General features: G+C 24.6%; 7 protein-coding genes across 7 annotated transcripts; 3 read left to right on the plus strand and 4 right to left on the minus strand.

Annotated features, from left to right (window-relative positions):
* Window positions 1–128: 128 nt before the first annotated feature.
* On the minus strand, window positions 129–1,130 carry LOC134830912 (protein seele). Its single transcript, XM_063844526.1, has 3 exons — window positions 839–1,130; window positions 455–777; window positions 129–381 (listed from the first exon to the last, which is right to left on the minus strand). The coding sequence occupies exons 1-3, from the start codon at window positions 936–938 to the stop codon at window positions 211–213; spliced, it is 594 nt and encodes a 197-aa protein (XP_063700596.1). The 5' UTR covers window positions 939–1,130; the 3' UTR covers window positions 129–210.
* Window positions 1,131–2,272: 1,142 nt separating this feature from the next.
* Window positions 2,273–5,225, plus strand: LOC134832712 (zinc finger protein OZF-like). The gene is made up of 3 exons (XM_063846832.1): window positions 2,273–2,448; window positions 2,516–3,307; window positions 4,673–5,225. Exons 1-3 carry the CDS (start codon window positions 2,332–2,334, stop codon window positions 5,078–5,080), a joined length of 1,317 nt encoding a protein of 438 aa, XP_063702902.1. The 5' UTR covers window positions 2,273–2,331; the 3' UTR covers window positions 5,081–5,225.
* Window positions 5,121–6,205, minus strand: LOC134829069 (translocation protein SEC62-like). Its single transcript, XM_063842060.1, has 3 exons — window positions 6,043–6,205; window positions 5,276–5,972; window positions 5,121–5,220 (listed from the first exon to the last, which is right to left on the minus strand). The coding sequence occupies exons 1-3, from the start codon at window positions 6,203–6,205 to the stop codon at window positions 5,121–5,123; spliced, it is 960 nt and encodes a 319-aa protein (XP_063698130.1).
* Window positions 6,206–7,624: 1,419 nt separating this feature from the next.
* Window positions 7,625–9,161, plus strand: LOC134832711 (uncharacterized). The gene is made up of 2 exons (XM_063846831.1): window positions 7,625–7,994; window positions 8,049–9,161. Exons 1-2 carry the CDS (start codon window positions 7,705–7,707, stop codon window positions 9,073–9,075), a joined length of 1,317 nt encoding a protein of 438 aa, XP_063702901.1. The 5' UTR covers window positions 7,625–7,704; the 3' UTR covers window positions 9,076–9,161.
* A 1,355-nt stretch (window positions 9,162–10,516) lies between these two features.
* On the plus strand, window positions 10,517–21,844 carry LOC134832710 (RING finger and SPRY domain-containing protein 1-like). Its single transcript, XM_063846829.1, has 5 exons — window positions 10,517–11,622; window positions 19,489–19,578; window positions 19,652–19,778; window positions 19,855–20,471; window positions 21,276–21,844. The coding sequence occupies exons 1-5, from the start codon at window positions 11,131–11,133 to the stop codon at window positions 21,591–21,593; spliced, it is 1,644 nt and encodes a 547-aa protein (XP_063702899.1). The 5' UTR covers window positions 10,517–11,130; the 3' UTR covers window positions 21,594–21,844.
* Window positions 15,181–25,561, minus strand: LOC134832713 (nucleoside diphosphate kinase 6). The gene is made up of 4 exons (XM_063846833.1): window positions 25,468–25,561; window positions 15,842–16,030; window positions 15,554–15,737; window positions 15,181–15,362 (listed from the first exon to the last, which is right to left on the minus strand). The coding sequence occupies exons 2-4, from the start codon at window positions 15,968–15,970 to the stop codon at window positions 15,211–15,213; spliced, it is 465 nt and encodes a 154-aa protein (XP_063702903.1). The 5' UTR covers window positions 15,971–16,030; window positions 25,468–25,561; the 3' UTR covers window positions 15,181–15,210.
* On the minus strand, window positions 23,341–25,145 carry LOC134830582 (asparagine synthetase domain-containing protein CG17486). The gene is made up of 2 exons (XM_063844117.1): window positions 24,975–25,145; window positions 23,341–24,912 (listed from the first exon to the last, which is right to left on the minus strand). Exons 1-2 carry the CDS (start codon window positions 25,128–25,130, stop codon window positions 23,377–23,379), a joined length of 1,692 nt encoding a protein of 563 aa, XP_063700187.1. The 5' UTR covers window positions 25,131–25,145; the 3' UTR covers window positions 23,341–23,376.
* Window positions 25,562–25,651: the final 90 nt, after the last annotated feature.

Below are 25,651 nucleotides of genomic sequence, written 5' to 3' on the forward strand. Positions count from 1 at the left end.
ACTTTTTTTTTCGCAAAAAAAATTAACTATCCTTCTTAAAAAAAACTTTTAAATAGGAAAAGTGACGGATTTAGTACGATTCTATGCTCGCGAGTCTACGATATGTCTCTCATAGATAGCAACTTTGATTTGTATTTTTTTTATCTTATCACATTATGAATTATTTTAATATAGGCCGCTTTTGGGAACAAAAATTCGATGAAACTGAGTTCAAAGCTCGTCTTTTTCCTCTTCAAAATTGTAATCGTCGTCATCTAATGGCTTGTCGTCGCACAATTGAGCCGTTTTGCTGCACAATTCGTATTCGGGATCTTTTGGCATTTGCTCTGACATGTACATTTTCACCACGGGTTCTTCGAAATCTTCGAGAATTTCAAGGCACTGAAAGAAATTTGAAGGAAAAATTGTTAAAAAAATGATTTTTTATGAAATTTTTTGAAAAAAATTGACTCACGAGATGTTTTAAGCTCTTATTCAAATCCTCATCTTGCACAAAATCAACTTTCGACATTTCCGGATTCATGCCTCCTGTCTCACTAACCAACTTCAACACGGTAATTTTCCCATTCGACTTGTAACGAGCTCTCGCATAGTCATCCATCTTGTCGCAAATGGTCTCCATCAACTCCGTTAAGTACATTTCGCTCTTTGTCAACGGAATTTTGCGCGAAGTCGAAGACCCTGAAGTATCTAAGCGGAAATTGCCGACTTCAACTTTCTTCGTTGGGTCAACTTTCGAGATTGCCAAGTCCATTTCGTTAATTGTGGCTTTGCAAACTGTCAAAAAAATTAAATTTTTGTGAGAAAATCCTCGAAAAATGAAGAAAAAAGGCTTTACCATGACATTTTATGTCTCGGTGGTCTTTGCTGGCATTCGAGACGACGACTAAAAAGGTCGTCATCAGGAAAAGTGTTCGTAAAATTGTATCAGTCTTCATTGCTTTTCGTAAATACTTTGATTTTTTAAAAGAAAATTTGATCGATTTTTGCGTTTTTTGGTTTGCGATGATTGCACGACGAGTTGGCAGGTACTTTCTTCAGAGGTTTTTTCAGAAAATGACTTATTTTTGGAGGTTTTTTGCACCGAATGAAGTTAAAGTTTAATTTACAACCTGTTATCTTGCTGTCATATTCTGCGAGACACGTCAGTGGGTAGTCGGTAGTAAATAGTGCGGGAATCTGAAAAAAATTAAAAATGTTTAAAATTTTTTAATTTTTTTTTTTTTTTGAAAAAAAATAAATTAATTTTGAAAATATTTTATTTAATTTTTAATTTTGTAAAATTAATATAAAAATTCAAAATTGAAAAAAAAACTAAATTTAATTTTTTTAGGTTTTCAAAAAAAAAAATTAAATAAATCTTAAATATTTAAAATTGTAAAATTAATTAATTAATTTTAGAATTAAAATTTAAATTAATTTTTAAAAATTTTTTTTAAATATTTTTTAAACATATTTAAAATTTTAATCTAAAATTTATCTAAAAAATCAAAATTTCTGAACAAAAATAAAAATTTCATCAATTTAAGTATTAAAAAGTATTTTAGTATTTAAAAATTAAATTTATTAAAATTTATTAATAAATAAATAAATAATTTGATAATTAAAATTTTAAATGAATTTAAAAAAATTCTTCATAAATATTTTAAGAATTTTTTAAAATTCATTTAATAAATTTCTGAATAAAGGAAAATTATTATAATTTTTTTTTACTATTTTTGAATTTTTTTTAATAAATTTTAATTGAAAAAATTCTAAACTATTTTTTTTTTATTAATTTTTTTATTATTTTTTTTTTTTATTTTAAATTTTTTTTTTTTTTTTAAATTTTTAGTTAAAATTCATAAAATAATAAAATTAATTTTAAAATAATTAAAAATTTTTAAATAATTTTTAAAATTTTTTTTTAAATAATTTAAAAAATTTTTGATTACCTAATTTTAAAATAATTTTAACAATTTTATGTTTAAATTAAAATTTTTAAATTAATTTTTGAATTATTTTTTATTAATTATAAATTATTTAAATTGTTTTAAAATCGTAAAAAAATTAAAAAAAAAATATTAAAAAAAAATAATAAAATTTATGAATCTAAGTAAAAAAGTTGAAAATTAATTTTTAGAAAAATTATTTTAAAATAATTTTTGATCAATTTTACTTTCAATCAAATTAATAGACTTAAAATAATAAAAAATTGTCATGGCCTTATAAAATCCCATAATAAAATTCACTTTTTCTCCCCAGCTCATATTGCTTCACGGCATAAACAAACGCAAACAGGAACAACAAAAGTGATGAATTTGAGTGAAATTTAACCGAAAAGTGTCCGAAATGGAACAGATTTCGCAATGTCGATGCTGTCTGGCTCCCGAAACTGCTCTACGAAAGCACATTTCCATCTTTCAACAGGACTTGCAGCAAATCTACAATGAACTCACTCAAATTCAGGTAAACCTTTCACTTCCTTTTTTTGTGAATTTCACCTTGAAATATTAATTTTTGACGAATTTTTCAGCTTTTACCTGATTCTGCCTTCAACAACATTTGCCTGATGTGTTCCAAATTGCTTCAAAGTTTCTCCGAATTTCGTCTTCAATGCTTGGATGCGAATAATTTCTTCGCCGCTCTCGAAAAAAATGTCACTGAAGTCATTGAAGAAGAAGAGAAAATTCCAGAAATCGTTGAAAATGACGAAATTGAAACTTTTGTCATTGAAGAAGACGAAAATGAGCCTCCAACTCCCCCATCGCCTTTACTTCCAAACGAAATTGAGGAAATTCCCGCACCCGAACCGGAAGTCGAAGAACGTCCCGAGACTCCAAAACCCCCAAAAATCGTAAAAAAACGTACAAAATTCACGAAAATCCCTCCGAGTGACTTTTACGTGTGCGAACATTGTCCCGAGAAGGTTTTCACCAACAAGCAGTATTATCGCGAGCATCTCAAAATCCACAAAGAAGGCAAGCTCGAGTGTCATTTTTGCGGTTTGAAGTATCGCAGCAAATATTTCCTCTTGGGACACATCGACAGGAATCATTTGGAGAAGGATTACGGGCGAGAAGGCGATTTTGCGTGCAATATTTGTCCAAAAAGGTACTTGACAGAGACGCGATTGAAGAAGCACATGAGCATCCATAAGCTGACGAAGAAGCCGTGTCCTCATTGCGGGGAGTTGGTGAAGAATTTGACGTCGCACATGGCGAAACATTACGAAGAAAAGCCTTTTCGGTGCGATAAATGCGACAAAAGTTACAAATCACGGCAACATTTGCAGAATCACGTTATTGTGCATGAAAATAAATCATTCGTAAGTTGTTTTTTTTTTTTGTCAAAGTGTCAAAATTTTAAAGAAAATTTAATTTTTTTTTAAAGAATTTTAATTTTTTAAATAATTTTTTTAAAATTGATAAAAAATTTCTAAAAAATTTATATTTTAAGGACATTTTTTTAATTTTTCATATTTTTGAAAAAAAAAATTTTTTGACAAGATATCAGATTTTTGTTAAACTTAAGAAGTTTTGAACGTAAAATTAATCAAATGATAAATTAATTTAAAAAAATTTCAAAAATATTAATTTTAGTAAAATATTTATATTTTTTAAAAGAACTTTGGATAAAATATCCACAAAATTTTAAATAATTTTAAAAATTTTCTCAAAAATTTATTTAAAAAAATTTTTTTTTCTAAAAAATTAAATTTGAAAATTAAAAATGTGAGAAAAATTTTACATTTTTTATGCGTTTAAAATTTTTCATCTGAATTTCGATAGAAAAAAAAATTAACTTTAAAATTGAACAATTTAAATTTTTGAGTAATTTTTTTTGAAAAAAATTTTAAAATTTGTTAAAATTTGAGATTTTAGAAAATTTTTATACTTTTTTAATTTTTTAAATAATTTCTTCGCGGAACGTCGGGATTTTTTTTAAAACTTAAAGTTTTTTTAAATTGCCTTTTAAAATATTATTTTTTTAAAAAAAATTAAAATTTTAAATTTAAATAAAAAAAATTTAAAATTTTTTGGTTGAAATTCGGATTGAATATTTAAAAAAAATTGTGAAATTAAAAAGTTTTGAATTTTAACAAAATTATATTTTTTTTAATAAAAATTTTGGATAAATATTTTTAAAAAATTTAAGAATTTAAAAATTTTCTCAAAATTATATTTAATAATTTTTTTATTTAAAAAAAAATATTTAAATTTTTAAATTTAATAATTTTACAAAAATTAAATTTTTAAATATTTTTTTAAAGAATTTTTTTTAATAATTAAATATAATTTTGAGATTTTTTTAAAATTTTTTATAAATTAATTTTTTTTTAAATGAAAAAAAAAACTAAAATCAATTGAAAATTTTGAGATTTCTCAAATAATGAGAATTTTAATGGATTTTTCATTAAAATTTTGATTGAAAAACATCTAAATTTTCAAAAAAAAAAAAAAAAAAATTTTTTTTAATAAAAAGAATTAAAAAAATTAATGAAAAATAAAACTTTAGCTTAACTTTTGACATTTTGCAATAAAAATTCGAGCAAATAAAGGAAATTTGTTAAAAATTTCATTCAAATCTCAATTTCAAGAAAAATTTTCATAAAAAATTGATACTTTTTTAAAAATTTGACACTTTTTTCGTTCAAAACTCTAATTTTTCTTTTAAATTTCTCCCATTTCAGCCCTGCGACATTTGCGGTCGTACCTTCAACCGTCCTGACAAAGTGATCTCACACAAACGCATTCACGAAACGAATCGCCCGGTATTCGAGTGCCCCGAATGCCAGAAGCAATTCAACTACAAAACTGCCCTAACTTGCCACATGCGGATCCACACGGGCGAACGACCCTACAAATGCACGGTTTGCGGCATTGCGTTCGCCCTGTCGGGAAATCTGTCGAAACACATGCACTCGCATACCCAAACGAAGCCTTACATGTGCAAAATTTGCCCGTTTGGGACGAAGAAAAAGACTGAATTGGAGTTCCATCTGCGGAATAATCACGAATTCTTGCCAGAAACTGCGGAGGAGCAGCAAATGCAAACGATTTTGGTCGACATGAGCGGCATGGTCGAATATCTCGTGTGAAAAAACGAGAGTTTTTCGTTAATAAATACAAAATTTTTATTTAATTTAGAGCTTCTTTTGCCTCGTGATCGTCGATAAACTCGAAATCTTTCCCAGTTGAGGATTGGGATGAAGAAACGCTTTCACTTTCGGAGATTTTTCTACAAAAAATGACAAAAATTAGTACAAAAAAAAATTTTTAAGGCAAAAAATTACCTTTTTTCATGCTCTGGAGTCGAAATTTCATTTTTAATTAAAGGTTTTTCCTCTTCCGCATCACTTTCCTTGTCCTTTTTCCGCTTTTTCGACTTTTTCTCGGGCGGTTTGTAGTCTTTTCCGCGATACTCGTACTTATAAAGTGGCTTGAAAGACTCGAAGAAGCCACAATCTTCCGTTAAATTCGGCAAAAACCAGAAATGATGACGTCCGAGAGTCAAAATCCAAATAATTCCGAACAAAATTGTCCTAAAAAGTGCCAAGGCGAGTATAAAAACTAAAAATCCGGCGCCTGTAACACTTCCGTAATACACCCAAAGCCTCATTTTCGGCGGCCAAAGCGGGAAAAGACAAATCACGATGGATATTAACACGACAAAAATCCCCAAAAACCAATAATAAACGGGAATCGGGTCATAAATCCAGATATAAGCTTCATGCCCATCCTCGAAAATTTGCTCGGGATGCATCACAAGACGAATTTTCCGTTTTTTCTTTTGTTCTTCGGTCTCAATTTCGCCTTCTTTCCGTTTGCGACGCAGTTCTTGTTCACTCACGGGCACTTTTTTCGCGCGATGGAACAATTTGTGAGCCAACATGCCGTCCAAAAAGTCAATGGCGGCTTCCCGATCAGCAAATAAGGGTTTCGAGCCTTGCGCGAATTTGGAATTCATTAAGGCATCAAGAGCTTTTCCAGCTAAAAAAAAATATTTCTTTGTTAAAAAGAGAAAATGGCGCAAAAAAGTAGGTCAAACAACAAAACTTACATGAGAAATACTCGACATTGACATTCATGAACTTGGTTTTTTTAATGGGGACATTCGATTTCATCCAACGAGCTACTTTCAGTTCCTGTCTCGTGGGTTTCTCATCTTTTGGCTTGCCGACTTCGTATTCTTGGGGTTCGTCGTTGCAACATTCACACGTCATTTTTTATTATTTTAATTTTTTATTTTTTTTTATTTAATTTTTTTTTTTTTTTGAAATAATCACAGAATAATTTTGAGCATTATTTTAAATTATTTTTTTTAATAATTTTTTTTATATTTTTTTTTATTTTTTTTTTTTTATTTATTTAGTTGAATTTCAAAGATGAACAACTGACTTGAATGAAATTCTTGGTGCTACTAAAAAATAACGGGTTTTACGTATGATGTTGGTATGAATGAAGAAAAGCATACGTGTGTGCTGATTATTGAAAAAGTAAACGTCACTACTTGTTATTTCTTTCTACCTTTCTTCGTGGTTGTTGCTTACTTAATACCGTGTTTGAATCGTAAACAATAAATAAATGAATATTTTACAATTTTTTACATTTTTTTTGATATTCGTACTCATATGTCGAAGAATTTTTTGACGGATTTGCTCTAATTAGTTGCCGCTTAATTTTTTTAATTTTTTTTTCGTTATGAATTATTTATTTTTTTTTTATTTTAAATTAAATTATATTGTATTAAATAAATAATTTTTTTTTGATAAATAATTTTAAAATTTTATTTTAAATAAAAATAAATAAAAAAAAAAAAAATAAAATTTTTTAAATAGTTGTCTTTTTTTAAATAAATTTTTATTTTTTTTTTAAATAATTTCAAATTGATTTTTTAAATTTTTTTGTTAAATTATATTTTTTTAAAACATATACATAGGTAGATAATTATTTTTTAATTTTAATTAAAAATTTCATGAATTTTTAATTTGTTTTTTTATTAAAGAAAAATTTAGTTAATTCAGTGATATTTATTTAATAAATTTTAAGTATATTTAAATTTTTATTTAATTTTTTTTTGCATTATTATTTTATTTATTTATTTTTTAAATTTCACAATTTTTCAAAATTAAATTGGAATATTTTACATTTAAAATTTTTTTTTTAATTAATTTTTTTTTTATTTTATGATTTCTTTTTAATTTTAATTAAAAAATTATCAATTTGTTTTATTTTTAATTTAAATATCTTGTAGGAATTTATTTTTTTTAATTTTTAAAAATTTTAAATTCATTTATTTTTTTAAACTTTCATAAATTTTTTTCGTATAGATTAATTTTTATTTTTTTTTTCAGTTAAATAAAATTTATTTTTTTAATATTTTTTTTTTAATTTTATTTTTTTCATTTTTTTATTTAAATTTTTTTAAATTTAAATTGATTATTTTAATTAAATTTTAAATTAATTTTATTTATTTAATTTAAAAAAAAAAAAAAATACAAAAAAAAAAAAAAAAAAAAAAAAAAAAATTTAAAAATAAAATTTTAGACCACTTACCATTATTTTTTTATACCATTCATCCAACAGTTATCAAATATCTCTTCATCCCCTGTTGAGCTGTTTAGTTTTTTGTTAGTCTTTGTGATAGAATCACGTGTTGTCCTTATTTTTTCTATTTTTATTCATTTTATATTAAAAAAAAAAATCCAAATAAATTCTAAAAATGTCAAATAAGAAAATCAAGCTCGATAGTCTTGTGCATCCAATTAAAGTCACTTTTCACTGCACGATCAAAAATGACTTTGAAATGAAAATTCGCGAAGAAATGCTCGACACCGGCGAACATTCCGACATCGAATTAATTGTTGGCAAAGGAGATGCTCAGAAAAAGTTTCGTGCCAACAGTTTCATTCTCAAAACTGGATCGAAAAAATTTCGAGAACTCTTGGATGGGAAAAAAAGTTCAATTGAACTACCGGATATCGCTCCTGATTTTTTTGAGATTTTGTTGAAGTAAGTTTTTTTTTGATTTTAAAAGGAATTTTAACGAAAAATTTAATTTTTTAGAACAATTTATGTGAATCGCTTCGATATCGAGTCAATCGAAAGTGCAGCAACGCTCGCCAAAATCTTCGAAGAGTTCGGATTGAAATCCGCCGCTGATCGATGTCACGAATATTTGAACGCCAAGGAGAATCTTTCGCCAGAAACGGCAATTTCCATCTACGAATCGACCGAAGGTTGTCCGGATAACGACGAAATTTCGCAAGAATGTCTTTCGATCTTTCGTTTGAAGACTCGTGAAGTTCTGGCTTCCAAAGGATTTCATTGTGCCAAGCCAGAAACTGTCTGCAAAATCTTCGAATTGCCCGAACTTTGCATCCGAAGCGAAATTGAACTTTTGGTCGCTCTCGCTTCTTATGCCGAGACGAACGCTGCGTTGCCGGGTCACAACGACGCCGGAAATCACGAACGTTTTCTCGCGATTGTTCGTCCCGCTTTGTGCTTAATTCGCTTCCACACCGTGAGTCCTTACGAGCTCGCAATTTGTCCCGCCGCGAAAATTCTCTTCACAACTGAGGAATTTCTTGCGGTTCTCGCCAACACTTTGGTCTGTCAAAACTCTCAAATCGCGTATCCGCGAGATTTTTCCGGCAGCATCGTTCATCGCGAAATGTTGGCGCCTCAAGATTCGCGTCACAGTTTGGATTCGACGGGAATTTGTTGCAAAAGTGCGAATCAGAGTTTGATCGCTCGTGAAGCGACAATTTTGTGGAATGTCACGGATTTGGCTCGACGTATTAATCCGACGCCAACTCAAACGAACGAAATTTGTGAAGAAGAAGCTCCGAACGGGAATTCGACACTTACGAAGGAAAATGTTGTTGATGACAGTTGGCAAGATACTCCGGTAACGACGAAGGTAAATAGTGCAAAGAAAGCTTCGGTTAAACGGTCTCTCGGAGGAAATCCTAAAAATGGAAAGGAAAATGTTAAAGAAAATGGGAAATTGAAAAATGGTAAAAATGGAGTTCCTTTGGTTGAAAACAAGAGTATGAGAACAATTTCGGTCGATGATGATTTGTGGGATTAAATTTTTGTATTTTTTAATTAAAATTTTGGTTTGCATGTTTTTTGAATGAATAAATAAATGTTTTTCTTGTTTGTTAAAAAAAAATTAAAAATAAAATCAATAAATAACATTTTTCAAAATTTTAAAATATAACTAAAAAAATAAATTTTTTGAATTTATATTTGAAAAAATTAAAATCGAAATTAAAATTAATAAAATTATTTATTCTATGTAAAAAAAAATTAAATTAAACAAAAAAAAAAATTAAAGAAAATATTAAATAAAAAAATTAAAAAAATACTTTAAACAATTTGAAAAAGTTAATTAATGCGAATAAAATTTTTTAAAAATTTAAATAAAAAATAATTTAAAATTTTTCAAAAATTAAAATTAAATAAATTGAAAAAAAAATAAAAAATTTAAAAATTAAAAAAACTATATTATAATAAAAAAAAAAAATTATAAAAAAAATTAATCGAAATAAAAATAAATTGTAAATTTTTTTAAAAAAAAAAAATTAAAAAAGAATTTAATTTTAAAAAAATTAAAATAAAAAAAATTAAATTTTAAAAAAATAATTTCAATAAATTTAATTAAAAAAGTTTAAAATTTTGAAAAATAAATAATCGAATAAAAATTTAAAAAATTTATATTAAAAATAGTTAAAATTTTCCAAAAAAATAAAAAATTAAATAAAAAATGTTTAAAAAAAAATTAAAATTAATTAAAAAAAAATAATAAAATTTCAAAAAAGTAATGAATAAAATATCAATTGAAATGAAAATTTACTTAAATAAATAAAATAAAATGAATTTTAAAAAATAAAAATTATAAATAATTAAATTAAAAATTAAAAAAAAATTTTAAAAAAAAATTTAATAAATAAAAATATTTAAATAATTATTTAATAATTTAAACATTTGAATCAATGCAAATAAAAATTTTTAAAAATAAAAAAATTAAAAAAAAAATAAGAATAAATAAATTGGAATAAAAAATATTTAAAAAAATTAAATTAAAATTTTTTGAACATTTTGTATCTAATTTCAACCAAAAATGATAAAAACAAAAAAAAAATAATTTTTAAAAATTAAATAAAAATTAAATTAAAAATTAAATTTTTAATAATAAATGATAAATTAAAAAAAATAATTTTTAAAAAAAAAAAAAAAAAAAAATTTTAGCTAAAAATACATGTTACTTACCAAAAATAAAATTTTTAACCGCCATTTAATTCAAAATTCCGACACAACTCATCAAAATTCCCATTGGCTCTGTCACACCAGTCAACATTCCTCTACACATTACATTGACACTCGATATTTGTTTTCGTCTCTTCTCCCAACATTCAGTACTGAAACACAAAATAGCTGATAAAGACACAACTCCTCAAGTCACAATTATTATTTTTTTTTTAATTAAAAAAAAAAAAAAAAAATCATAAAAAACCAAAAAGAAAGAAAACCGTAGTAAACATTTAGAAAACTTACCTGAAGAGATTGTGACTGAACTGAACTGATTGGTTTCCTTTTGATACAAAAACTTCCTTGCATAATTTTTTAATTTGTTGTAGAAATTAAAAATTTGTGAATCTAATCCTGTCCTGCACATTTCGATAAAAATGTTCCATGATGAAATTCAAGAGTAACCAGTGCAGCAACTTGAACTCGAACGCGAGCAACAACAAAAAAGTGCATTCATAAAGAAAATATTTAAATAAATCAAGGTCCTAAAGTGTATATAAAAAAAAATAAAAATAAATAAATAAAAGTGTAATAATAAGAAGAAGAAGTAATAACCGCGAAGAAATGAAAAGTATTCAAAAAAAATAATAAAGTTTATTATTAGAGAAGAGTAGCGAAACCAGTTTTTGGAAGAAGTGATAAGTTTTGATCAAGTTTATGTTTGTCTATAGATAGGTAGAAGTCGTCGACTTGTTAATCATAAAAAAAGTTGTTATAAAAAAAAAGAATTTACCTAGATGTTGTTGCCCATAAAGATATCACGATCAAATTAAAACTCACACACACACCTTTAGCCACGAAAAAAAAAAATTTTTTTTTAAAATCAAGGGAAATGGGAAATTGCTTGTGCAAGGATAAAACAGAAGATGGCTTACAGCAAGACAATGACACAAGTTCGGATTGCACGCGACGTCGTCAACCACTCTCCGAGCTAATAGACTCCCTGGTCAAAGAAACGCTCGACGTAATCGGCTCCGTGGTTGGCAGTGAGCCCGACGAAGCGCCCATCAGTATGCAACACTTGCACGATCTCACCGAGAAGCCTCACGGATGGATTGAACTCATCAAATCGCTCGTCAGGACAGTTCCGGTCGAACATAGCATGGGTGCCAGTGTGATAACGTTGCTGATGGATGATTCGCCGCTGCCGAGCAAAGATGCCGTCATGGAAGTTGCTGACATGATAAACAAGACTGTGAGACGATCGGTGCGACGAGAGAGGAATTTGTGCGTCATTTTGGGATGTTTAGCGGAAAAACTGGCGGGACCAAGTAGCATCGCGGTGTTGTCGGAGGCAACGTTGAGCTATCTACTCGGGAACTTGGTGAGTAATTATTATCTCTGTGAAGATTTTTTTTTTTCAGCGGAAAAGTGAATCAGCAGTGATTAAAGGTTATCATCGTATGGGGATTAAAATGTTTCAATTATTTTGAAATTTTCAACAAATCAAAATTTGGCAGGGGTACTTATCGATATACTAACACGTAAAATTTTATATTGAGCCTTGAATTGGATTATTTCTCGTCGAAAAGCTGCTGAAATTGCGAAAATTTTAAGTCCTATCGATTTTGAGTCAAAAATTTGCTTTATTCTTACTTTGACTTGAATATTTATGGCAAAATTTATTTAATTTTTTAAATTGATTGAATGTGAAAATGAATCAGATTTAGTCGAGTTAAATCCTTTAAATTTTGATAGATTTCAGATAATTTCTGATGAGTTTATTTTTTGCAATTAAATTAAAAATTTCTAATTTTAAAAAATCGTAAGAAAATTTTTTTTTATTAAATGAACAATTTATTTAATTACATTTAATCAATCGACCTGAAGAAAAATTGTTTTTTCAATTTTGAAATGATTTTTTTAATTTTCAAAAAATAATTGGAAATTTTTTAATTTTTTTTTAATAAAAAATTGCACAAATCTTGAATATCATTTAATTTTAAAGTTTAAAAAAATTAAAAAAAGTCGAGTTTTATACCGCATTTTTTCTTCGAAATGCGGTAAAAATAAATTTTAAAAATTAAAAAATAATTAAGAAATTTTTATTTTAAATCTTGAAAATAAAAATATTTTTACTTTTCAGATTTAATGAAAATTTATTTATTCAAAAATAATTTTAATTTAAAAAAAAATTATATATTTTTTTTTATTATTTTTAATTAAATTTTTTTTAAATTGTTGTTTTTTAAATTTAAATTTAAAATTAATTTTAACATTTTTAAAAAAATATTTTTTTTTAATTTTTTTTTAATATTTTATGTTTTCTAAAAAAACTTTAAAATTTAGGAAAAATTTTTCATTTGATTTTTTTTTATAAATTATTTATTATTTATATTTTTAATTCATAATTATTAATTTTTTTTTTGCTAAAATATTTTTTTTAAATAAGATTTTTTTTTAAATTAAAAAAATATTTTGATCAAAAAAATTTTTGAATTAAAAAAAATAATTTTAGATGATTATTTTTTTGTTTTCAAATCTTGAGTTAAATTAAATTTAAATCATAAAATTTTTAAGTTTCAAAAATGATTAAATAACATTTTTCAAGAAAAAATTGCTCAAATCTTGAATATTTAAGCCCTTCAAAAATATAAAAAAAGAAGAAAAATTAAGAAATATTTTTTTTTTAATCTCAAGGTCAATATTTTTTTTTTAAATTCATATCAAATTATTTAAAAATATTCAAAAATATGAATTTATTTGAAAAATAAAAAAATCTTTTGATCAGAAAATTTTTAAATGATAAAAAAATTAGAAATTATTTTTTCATTTTTTTTAATAAATTTTTTTAATTCAAAAAAATTTCTAAACACAAAAAGAGCTTAAATTTGGATCATTAAGCATTAAAATTTTCCGCTCTTAAGCCTCCTCGAACTCAAATCCTCTTGTCTTGACTTGTCATCTATCAAAATAGTTCACTTTACTGCAAAAGAGCCTCTCTATAATTATCTCTCGAGTACATCAACTATTTACGAGACTTCGATTGATTTGTCAAATTGCGCTGTCTGCACAAACACTACTCTTTGCCTCGTTCGCACGCACACATGAGCAAAATTCAATGCAAATTGATTTCAACTTGTTTTCTTGCTCTCCGCGCGTCGCTATTTAGCGGTACATTTATGTTCAAGTCTATCGTCTGTTAAATGCGCGCAAAAAAAACATCTTTTTACGGAAGTATTTTTTTTTCTTCTTTTGGAATTTTTTTTTTGTTCAATACAAAAAATCGCGCGCGCGGAAAGATTTACACACAACGCGGTTTAAATTTGGATTTTTTTTTGTGTCTGGGTGACGTATCGATGGAGCCGTGTACGTGAAGTGAATGAATAAGGAAGCAATCGACGCTGACTGGACACGACGAATTAACAGCTAAGCAAATATTTTAATGTGAGAAAGGAACAAAGAATTTACCGTGGAAGTTAAAATGTGACGAAAAATCACGTCGACGCATTAATTAGCGATTGTTGACTTTGGATTGTGACGTCATTTGAAGTGCGGCGTTTATTGACATGTGATGCGGAAAGTGATAAAAATTCAAATTTAAGGATGAGAAACTTTTTTTCGGATATGAATAATTTAGGGAAATCGTCAAGTGGATTCGAGGAAAAGTCTTCAATTTAGAAGTTTAGGAGGCAGGTGCTTTGATGGAAAACTAATCTATTTTTGGATTTTCATTCAATTTGTCGTCTGGTCACGAAAGGGGTTTTGTTAGCACGAAGTAGTTAAATTTATTCATTGAGTTGATGGAAACGACTGGTTTTTAGTTTTTTTTTTTTTTGAAATTGGATTTCGTGATAGGATTAATTTTGATTCCTGAAGAAAAGTTCTTTTTAATTAGATTTTTATGGATTTTTGAATATTTTGTGTAAAAATTAAAATTTTTTTAAAATTGTCTCAAAATAGAATTTTTAAAAATTTCCAAAAACCAAAATAAAATTGAAGCTGAAAATTTTTATAAAAATTAAAGAATTTTACCTCATATTTTTTTTAATTGAGATTTTTAATGAAATTAATTTAAATAAAAAAAAAATTGAATTTAAAAAAAAATTTAAATAAAAAATATAAAAATTTTTAAAATTTAACACAAATTGAAAAAAAAATTTATTTAAATATTTAAAAATTAAAAAAATAATAATTACAAAAAATTATAATATAAAAGCTTTAAAAAATTTTGAATTTTTACCAATTCAAAAAATTAAAAAAAATAAAGCAAAAATTATAAAAAATAAAAAAATTAATAACATTTTCATTAAAAAATCACGAATTAAATAATAAATATTTAAAAGTAGTAAAATTGATAAAATTTAATTAAATTTAAATAAAAAATTTTCAAAAAAATTAAGAAAATTGATAAATAAAATTTCAAAAATAAATTAATAAAAATTTAAATAAAAAAATAAAAATTAAACTCAAATTAAAAAAAAATAATTTAAAAAAATATTAAAAGATAAAAATAAAAATTAATTAATTTAAAAAAAAATATTAAAAAAATATTAAAACAAAATGTTAAATTCAAATAAATAAATATTTTAATTTTTAACTAAAAAAAAATAAATTAATAAAATTATCATAAAAAAATCTCAAATTAAAAATTAATGTTTAAAAATAATAAAAAAATTGTGAATTTTTAAAATTCAAAAAAATTAAAGAAATTTAAAGATTAAAAAAAATCAAAAAATTTTAAGCAAAAATTAAAAAAAAAATAAGAAAATTGATAAATAAAATTTCAAAAATAAATTTATAAAAAATTCGTAAAAAATCTAATATAAAAAAAATAATTAAAAATATTAACAAATTTATGAAAATTCTTGAAAAAAATTTTATTTATTTTTTTTATTATTATTTATTTTTTTATTATTTTAAATATTAATTTCTAACTAAATAATTTTTTGGCATTTTTTTTCCTTTAAATTTATCCTTTTTGAAGATCTTCTTTTACATGAGAATTAAAATCCGGAAAGAATATTCGAATCTCCTTCAGCGCGCTCTCTATACTATCGCTTCCATGACACGCATTTCTCGTATCTGACAACCCATAAAGTGCTCTTATGCTATCAGGATGACCTTTGAAAAAAAAGTATTAAAAAAAATATTTTAAATTCTGAAAAAAAAATAAAAGAATCGATGACAATATAATGAGAAAAAGATTAGCGAAGACACTCGAACAGTTAATCGTCTTAAAAATTGTGCCGTTATTTTCTCAAATTACTTAAATTACATCACGACAAATTCCATGGAGACGCCTCGTTACTTACTATAAACTGCTTTGAAGGTTTTTGTGGGTCCCAACATTTCGCGCCATTTGTTAATCGCGTCGAATCTTTCGAGTACGAGGACTTCCATCGGCGAGCTGCACATAAATTCGACGAGTCTGTTGTAGAAAAAGCGTCCTTTGTGCTCAGCGTAGAATTTTTCCGCTAATTTTTCGTCCATTCTAATCTAAATTGTAAGAAACTGGTTTAAAAGTTGCTAACCTATAATCTTTAATCTACGATTTTTTTAATAAAAAAAATTAAAATAATGAAAAAAAGTCGTCACGTTACCGTTTTCTGTATCCGGATCGTAAAATGATTTTCCTTAATTGCACGCTTGATGCAGCGCAGTGCGAAGGGATTTTTTAAAACGTGAGGCTTGATAATTGCCAATGTCAATGTTGTTGTTGTCGTCGACATGTTTGCTCGTATTAAATCACCGTTTTCATGCCAATCACTCCGAGAAGGTGTTCGTCGTACCTACGGAACGTACAGAAAACAAAATAAAAATTGTATAAGATCGAGTCGGTTTAATAATTGAGTCACTTAGAGATACATTTTGTTGTTACATAGTCGCCGTTCGTTCGTTTCTAATCTGATTATCATTTATAAATATTTTAATAAATAATTTGTTTTAGTCGAGATTAGGTGTGTGTGAGTGTATTTGCACTCGTAGATCATCGATGTCAACAATAATAATGCAATTGACTGTCAAAGGTGTATTTTGAGGAAGTGAACGCATTTTTTGCTGTGTCGTTAAGGTCAAAAGAGGAAAAAAAATATTTTTATGAATTGTTGAAATGTTGTTTCATAACGGAACTTGATATTCTAAGAGAATGTGAAAAAATTTTTTTATTGAAGTTTCGTTGATAATTTTTTTTTTCAAGTTTTGCAAGTTTTTTATTTTAAATTATGAGTCATTAAGTTGCAAAAAAATCTTAATTGTGAGTTTTGTATTTTTTTAAAGGCATTTTATTGAAAAAAAAATCATGGATATTTATAGAAATTTTTCACAGAATTTTTTTTTTATAAAAATATAGATAAAGTTAAAAAAATTTGTTTTTCATTATTTTTTATTATGAATTTATTTTTATTATTATTTTATTTTATTTTTTATTATTAGAATACTTTAATTTTTTTTTCTTTTGTTATTCTAAAAATATTTTTTTAATTTAATTTAATTATTTTATTTTAATTTTTTTTATTTTATTTTTCATATTTTTTTCTATATTTTAAAAACTTTTTATTAAAATAATTTGAAAAATTAAAAATTAATTAATTAATAAAATTAAACAAATAAAAATTGTAAAAAATTATTTTTTTGGTTGAATTCAATTTATTTTTTCACTATAATTTTATTAAAAAATAAATCATATTAAAATTTATTTTTTTTGTTAGAAAAAAAATTATAAAATTTCATAAATTCAATTTTAACAAACTCAAGAAATGTAAAAATGTTTGAATTTTTTTTTTTTTTTTGGAATATTCAGACAAAATAACAAAAAAAAATTCCAAAGATAATTAAATAATATTTTATAATTAATAATATTTAAATATTAACTAAAATTTTTTTTAAAAATATTTTAAACAAAATTTAATATTTTTCATAATTCTTCATAATTTTAATTTTTTTTTAATCTTTAAAAAATAAAATATTAATTGAAATATTTCAAAAAAATAACTTGAAAGAATTAAAAATTAAATAAAAAATATTAAATTAATAAATTAAAAAAAATATTTAATTTAATTAAAAATTAAATTTATTAAAAAAATTAGTTAATTTAAGAAATGAAAAAAAATATTAAAAATTAAAAATAATATTTATTTATTAAATTAAAATATAAAAAATTAAAAAAAAATATATATAAAAAAATTTTTCAAAATTAAAAAGTAATAATTAATGTAAAAAGCTCAGAAAAACTAAAATTGTTAAAAAAAATTTTTATTCATTTTATTAAAAATCAAAATGAGGGAAATATTTGAGCCATAAAAAAAATTTTAAAAATATTTTTTTCTATTTTTGAACAACTCGACGAAAAGTTTCCTCATTACTCTCTAATTAACGAACATCCTTGAAAGTTTTCCGTTTACTGCTCTCCCATTTGCATCACAACGGACACAAAAAAAAATAATAAGCCTACACTTGATTCTAATCCATTATTCATAAAATCGAGACACTTGTATCGCGCGATGTGTATCAAAAAAAAATCTATTGATTTCTACGTGCTGCTGCTTGTTTGTTCGCTCATTTTTTTCGTATTATTTCTCACTTTGAGCGCACGTCGAGAGGCACCTAAATAACATTACATTACCGCTGATTGGCGACCTTGAGCTTGAGAATAAATTAATTTTTGTGGCATTTCAACCGCCGAAGAATATCGCATAACAATAATTACATTTATGATTTATTTACACGGAATTTGCTCTCGCCCCGCTATTAAAGGCGGAGATCAATAACAAACAATTCTCATGTCATGTCTTCCATATTTTTATGTTGGCAATGCGTGATTTTGCGGTTATTTGCGAAAATTAGGCAATTTTTGTTTATTTTCGAAAAAATAGGCGAATAAACTTAGCAACTAGTTATGATTTATTGTAAAATAAAATAATTTTCTTGAGAATAAGTAGATCATAACAAGGTCGTTGCCTTATCTTTATTGTAATAAATTCAGCAACATCGCGTACGAAATTGTATAAATTATACGGTCGTCGTTAGAAAATGAATATTAAAAGGGTTATTAGATCATATTTTTTTTTTGCTTCTTCTGAAGAAATACAAAAGACGTCGAATGATGTAAATTATGTCTCCTTGAAGACTGTTGAATGTTTGTGCGAAATTGATGTCAATGTCTCTTGAATGAGAAGCCAATTCTGTTGTTACAACGATTTTTTTTTTATTTTCATTTTTTTTCTTTTTTGCATGAAAGGTTGTTAACCCAGGAAGATTTTTTTTATCAATTAAGGGGATGAATTGTCACTAATTTTGTTTAAAAATTGAGATTTTAAGGAGTTACGTGACTGAAATTATTTTTTTTTGTTTACAAACTTTTTTTTTTGGCAATTTTTTAAAAGTTATAAGTAAACTTTATTAAAATAATTAAAAGAAAATTAATAAATTAAAAAAATTTTAATTTTAAATATTAATTTTAAATTTTTAATAAAGTGAATTTTAAAAAATTATTTTTGTAAAAAATTTTTTAAAAATTTACATTTTCTGAACTTTTTATTTAATTATTTTTTTAAAAAATTTTAAATTTTTTTTTTAATTTAAAAATATATTAATTAATTTAATAAATAAAATATTAATAATTTTTAATTAATTTTTTTAAAAAAAAAATTTTAAATAAATTTATTTAAAAGTCATTTATTAAAATAATTAATATTTATTTATTAAATAAAATAAATTTATTTTATAAAATTATTTTTTTAAAAAATTATTATTAAATATTTTAATTAATTTAAATATTTTAATTAAATATTTTTTAAATAAATTAAATTATTTAAAATTTTTTAATTAAATAAATATATTTAAAAAAATTAATTAATTTTTTTTTAAATTAAAAAAAATTTTTTAAATAAATATTTTATTTTTTTTTATTTAAAAAAAATTTTCGTAATTTTTTTTAAAATAATTTTAAACAATAAAAATTTTTTAAAATAAATTAAATATTTTTTTTAATTGAATATTTTTTTTAAACTTTTTAAATAATCAAAATTTGAAATTTTGATAAAAAAATTTTTTGAATAATATTCAAAAAATAAAAAAAAAATTTAATAATTTTAAATTTATTAAATATTGAGAAAAAAACATAAAATTTAAAAAAAAATATCCTTTTACCGTCAAAATACAATAAAAAATTAATTTTTCTTAAAACCAATTTTCATTAAAATGTTAAAATTATTTTAATTAAATTAAATATTTTTTTTTTCTTTTTCAGGACGAAGGCATCAACCCAGACATAATGCTCTTCTCACTAATTGCTTTGGAGAAATTTGCACAAACCAGCGAAAACAAAGCCACGATAAAGGTAATTTTCTCTCTTTTTATTTTATTTTAATTTAATTTCGCGCTAATTTTAATGAAAAATTTCTTTTTTTCAGCGAAAACTGAACAATTACCCCGAAAACCCGTTAGTGCGACTCGAACGGTATTGCGATCAAAGTGTGAATGTCGATTTTGTAATGCGCCAAGTTGGTTTTTGCGCTCGATGGTGTCTTGACAACTATTGTAAGTGCCTCTTTTTTCTCATTTTTTTTACTTTTCTAATGAAAATGTTTTTCTTCCCACACGGAAAAATGCGCAGTCTTGATCGAAGGACGAAAATACTCGTACGAAACTGTGGATGTGACGAACGTGAATGTGATGCTGAACACGAAAGACGTCAGCGAATACCTCAAAATCTCCCCGGATGGCCTTGAAGCGCGTTGCGATGCCTACAGCTTCGAAAGTGTTCGGTGCACTTTTCAGGTCAACGAGGGTTGTTGGTACTACGAAGTGCTGATTATCACGCCGGGCGTCATGCAGATCGGATGGGCGACGAAAAATTCAAACTTTTTGAGTCACGAGGGTTACGGGATTGGAGACGATCCGTATTCGATCGCTTTTGATGGGTGTCGACGACTGATTTGGTACAACGCAAAGTCGCTGCCGCACGAATTGCCAACGTGGGAAGGCGGATCGACGCTCGGATGCCTCATTGACTTGGATGCGAAGGAAGTTGTCTTTAGTTTGAACGGAATTGAGGGCGGCGTGTTGAAACAAGTGTTTGGAAGTGCGAAAGAGGGATTTTTCGCAGCAGCGAGTTTTATGTCGTTTCAACAGTGTCGCTTTAATTTCGGGAACGAGCCATTTAAGTATCCGCCGACGCACAGAAATTTCCGTAGTTTTAACGATTTTGCAGTATTAAAACCTCAAGATAAGGTAAGAAATTTATTTTAAAATTATTTTTTAATTTTTAAAAAAATTATTAAAAAATTCATAGAAAAGAGTCGAAAAAAAAATCAAAAAATTGTTAAAAAAATAAAAAAAAAATTGTTAAAAAATTTAAAATAATTTTCTTCATTTGTTTTCGAAATTTCTTTGAAATTTTGAAAATTTTAATTCATTAATTTAAAAATTATTTTTTTTTCTATTTAATTTATTTAATTAATATTCAAATTTTTAATTAATTTTTAATAAACATTTTAATTAATTTAAATTTTTAAAAAAAAAAAAAAAAATATTTTAAAAATTTAATTTTTTTTTTTTTTATTTCTTTGAAATTTCATTAATTTTTTTTTATATAAATTTAAAACAAAAAAATTTAAATTTGTATAAATTTTAATTATTTTTTTATTAATTTTATTTAAATTTTTATTCATTTTTTAAATTTTTATTTTAATTAATTTATTTAATTTTTTTTTTCAAATTAACTTTAATTTTGTAAATTAAAAAAAAAATTTTTTTTTTTCAAAAATTTATATTTTTTTTAAAAAAATTTTAAAATGAAAAATTGCAAAAAATAATTTAAAAATATTTAATAATTAATTTAAAATTTTTCAAAAATTTATTTTGTTTTTATTTTAGAAGAAAAAATTATTTAATTTTTTTATTTTAAAAAAATATAAAAATTAAAATAATTGTAAAATAATTAATAATTAAAATTAAAAAAATAATTAAAATTTTTATTTAAAAATTAAAAAAAAAAAATAAAAAATAATTTTTTTCTCTAAATTTCTTTCACAGATTGTTCTTCCACGCCATTTGTTCCTTGAACAACTCCGCAAATCGAGTGTGCGCGACGACTCGTGCACCCTCTGCTTCGACATGAAAGCCACCGTTCGACTGGAGCCCTGCAAACATCGCGGTTTCTGCACAAAATGCTCAACGCAGTTGCAACAATGCCCCATGTGTCGTGCCGAAATCGAGCAAGCAGTACAAGAAATTCTCGATAGTCCGACGTCGATTACGAATTCCGTCGATTCCTTCAGTCAGGACATGAACTGCAGTAGTGTTAGTGCCACGAGTAGTAATAAAGATCAAACAATTCAACTGATAGCGTAAATTCTGACAAAGCAAACCCTTGAGAATAGACTAAAAATGACAAAAAAAATGTTTTTTTGTTGAAACTCTTTTTTCAACGAGAGTCAAGATAGATGTGTGATAAAAAAAAAAATTAGAATCATCACTCGTTGCTTATACAAAAATTCACGTAAAAATTACATAAATGTGCTTTAGATATGAAAAAAATACAATTTGTGTCAATATAAAATGCGTCCATTGAAAAAATTTAATTTTGTCGCATTAAAAAAAAATTTTTTGCCGCCAGATACTTAATTAAAAATTAATTAAAAAATTCACACAAAACGACGAGAATTTCCATATTTGAATTTAATTTAAAAATAAAAAAAATTACAAAAAAAAATCCATAGACTTTAAAAATAATCAAAAAAATTCTGTTTGTTCCATGAAAACTCTTATAATTAATGTTTTAATGTTATAGCTGATATTTTATAGGTTATTGTTCAACTTTTTCTATTAAAAATGAAATAAAAACTAAGAATCGATGGACAAAGTTTTTGTCGCCTAATTATAAGAAATTTAAAGTAAGAAAGTGAGAAAAAAAAAGAAAAATGAGTCTTATAAAGAGCTAAAAAAATGATGTATGTTCAAGTTTACATAAAAAAAATAGATTTTTGTGATTAGAATTTAGAGAGACAATTTTTTTCTATTTTTAATTTGTACGATTTATTATTAAAAATAAATAAAAATAATTGAAACCTTATAATAATATGGAAAAAATAATAAAAAAAAATAAAATGAAAGAAATTTGATGAATTATGAAAAAAATGTTTTTTTTTGTTTAAAAATTTAATAAAAATAATTTCTTAAAAATTTTCTTATTTTAATATTTTTTAAAAAATTACTTTTAACCATAAAAAAATTTTAAAAATTCGAAAAATGCTAATTTTTATTAAAAAAAAAAAATAATAATTTTTTGAATGAATGACAAAATTTTAATGGTTGAATTAACAAAAAGCGAATTTCAAATTTTTAACGGTAAGTTTTTGAATTGACATTTACAAATTTTTAATTAAAAATTTAAAATTAATGACAAGCTTCAATTAAATTTATTTAATTAAAAAAGTTTTATATAGCTGATTTTTTTTTTGTTTTTTAAATTAAAATTTAATTAGAATTTTTGAACTTCATAGTTCGAAAAAAAATTTAAAAATTTTGAAATTTTTTTTTTTATTTTAATTATTTTTTTAAAATTATTTTTTCAATTTGCAAAACAATTTTTTTTCAAGTAAAATTTTATTTTAATTTTTAGAAGTTTATTTTTTTTTAAATATTTTAAAACTGATATTTTTAATTTTTTTAAAAATAATTTAATTTTTATTTTTTTTATAATTAAAATAAATTTTGCGAATTTCAAAAAAATTTTTTTTTATACTTTTAAAGTAAGATTTTTTAAAAAATATTTTAAGAATTTTTTTTTTTTAAAAATATTTTAAAAATTTTTTTCATAAATTATTTTTAATATTTAATTAAGTTTGAAATTTTTATTTTTTTAAAATAATAATTTTAAAATTAATTTTCTTTTCAAATAATTTAAATATTTTATTAAAATAAAAAAAGTGTAACTAAAATTTTTAATTAATTTTTTTTTATATTTTTCACTAAAAAAATTTTAAATAATATTTTAAACCCAAATTTACAAAATTAAAAAAAAAATTAAAGAAAACAACAAAATTTTATTAAAAAATTTGTAAAATAATCAATTTTATTGACTTTTTAATATTCAACAGTATAAAATTACAAATTTTTAATACAAAATTTTAATTTATTCTTGAAAAAAGGACGACACAGCATCTCCTTTCTGTCGACTATCAGCAATTCTCGACCCAAACTGCAACGCCCGCTTTTTAAAGAAACAACATCTCCTCAAACCCAAGCTCTGCGCACACAACCTCAGGAACATTTTATCCCCAACTCCGCCTTCCAGCTTCAAATTACACCGCTGACTCGCTTTCAAGCTCCTCACAAACTGAATTACGTCTTCTTGCAAATACGGCGCCCTCGGAGTCGCTGAATTATCGGAAATTACTCTGTCATCGCGCGCCAAATTCCTGTTCGGAAGTCGAATCCAATCGAGATTCAGTTCATTTTCCAACGAAATTTCCGGATTTTCTGCTCTTTTGAAGGCGTTTCGATGTCGCGAATAACCTCCAAACAGTTCGTCAGCTCCCGAACCGACCAATAACACGCGACAAGTTGATTCGTACGGATTTTCATCGAGAATTCCCTTGCCGCGAGCCGCAAACCACAAAGCTGCTCCCAAAGATTCGTCCAAAATGTTCTTCGAAGGCGAAATTATGTCACGTAAATGCGTTTTTAGCTCGAAATTTAATTCTTCACGGGTGACATTGACTTCCACGAGATTCCAAAGTCGCTCCGGACGAATTTCACGAAGCTCTTTTAACGTTTCTTTGGCTGTCAAGCGATCAGGAACGTCCCAATTGATGCTTTGACTTGAATTTTTGCGGATTTTTTCGAAAGCGACGTTAAATAAATCGATCGGTTGCGACTTTGGAACGTGTTTGTCAGCTAAAATTGCTAAAATCGAGCAATCTAGACCTCCGGAGAAGAGAATTCCGATGCGACAATGGCTACAAATCGTATTTTGGTTGTAACATTTTTTGCAATTTTCCGTTGTGAGAGTTACTCGCTCTTGAACACTCTTCGATAATGCCTTTAAAAAATTTTTACAATTTTTTTCTATGCTTTCAGGAACATTTTCTGCACTTGGAAAGTCCAAAAAGTCATTTAACGTGAAATTTTCTACCTCCAAACACTCGAGCCAAGGTAAAATTATCTTTTTTTCATCAAAAACTGTCAAATTTTGCTTTAGTTTCGTATTAAAAACGTCAATTTGCTCCTGATAAAATTCATGAGAAGTCGTTTCGTACCACGGAAACACTGAAAAGTCCCCATTTTCAGCTAAATTTACCGAAAACAGCCCAATTGGAGGGACTTCCATACAAAAATCAGCCAAATCGTAACAACAAATGCTCGAAATAATGACTTTGTCGTTGATTTTTCCGATTATTAACGAATTTCGTCCCATTGGGTCTCGAGCGAAATATAATTTCTTCCATTTTTTATGGTATAAAATCAGTGAATAAGGTCCTCGGAGACTTTCAAAAATTTTTTTCAATGAATTTTCGTCTTTTACTTCCTCAAGAAGGGATTTCAAGTAGTCAGTATCGCTTTGACCATCGAGTTGCAAGTCCATGAAAAGGTCTCCATTGAATAAAAGAACGAAATTTTCAGTGACAACGGGTTGAATTGTTGGTTCAAGGCCTTGATGATGAAGGACCTGAAGGAAATTTCATTAAAATTCATTAAAAATTGTTTGAATTTCAAGCCAAGAGTACTTACAGTTCCATAAAATTTGATGTCGTCGATATTTTCTTCATGAATTTTATTTGGACCACGTCTGTTTAAGTTGATTTTTAATTTTTCGAGGATTTGACAATCGCTGCATTCGGAATTTGAGTCATTTTTGTTTGAAAATTCACAAAATATTCCACACATGCTGGTTTGTTTACATTTTTTTGACAGTTTTGACACTGAACTTAGTTGAATTTTCAACCACACAAATTTTTTTTTTTAATTTATTTTTGCTTAAAAATGCTCTAATATTTTAAATTTGAGAATTTTTTGATAAATTTTTAAAAGATTTTTTTAGAAAATAATTATTTTAATATCAAATAATTAAAAAAAAAATAAAGAAAAGTATGAAAAAATGCTTCATTAAAAATAATTCAAGCGTTTAAGGAGAAATTTTTGTTAAAATTTTCAAAATTTATTAATTGATTTTTAATAAATTTTATAAAAAATTAAATATTTGAAGTAAAGAAACTTGTCTTACTTTAATTTTTTTCAAAATTTCACTTAATATTTCACTTTTTCTGTTAATTTAATTAAATTTCATTCACACTTGTTTGTTTTTATTTCAAATTTTGTTCATATACAAGTCATATGGTACTAAAATGACGTATTTTTCATATACATTTCGATTGAAGATTTTTTTGAAAGCTAAATTCGTTTTCAAT

This window comes from Culicoides brevitarsis, chromosome 2, assembly GCF_036172545.1.
Source record: "Culicoides brevitarsis isolate CSIRO-B50_1 chromosome 2, AGI_CSIRO_Cbre_v1, whole genome shotgun sequence".
NCBI classification, from domain to species: Eukaryota; Metazoa; Arthropoda; class Insecta; order Diptera; family Ceratopogonidae; genus Culicoides; species Culicoides brevitarsis.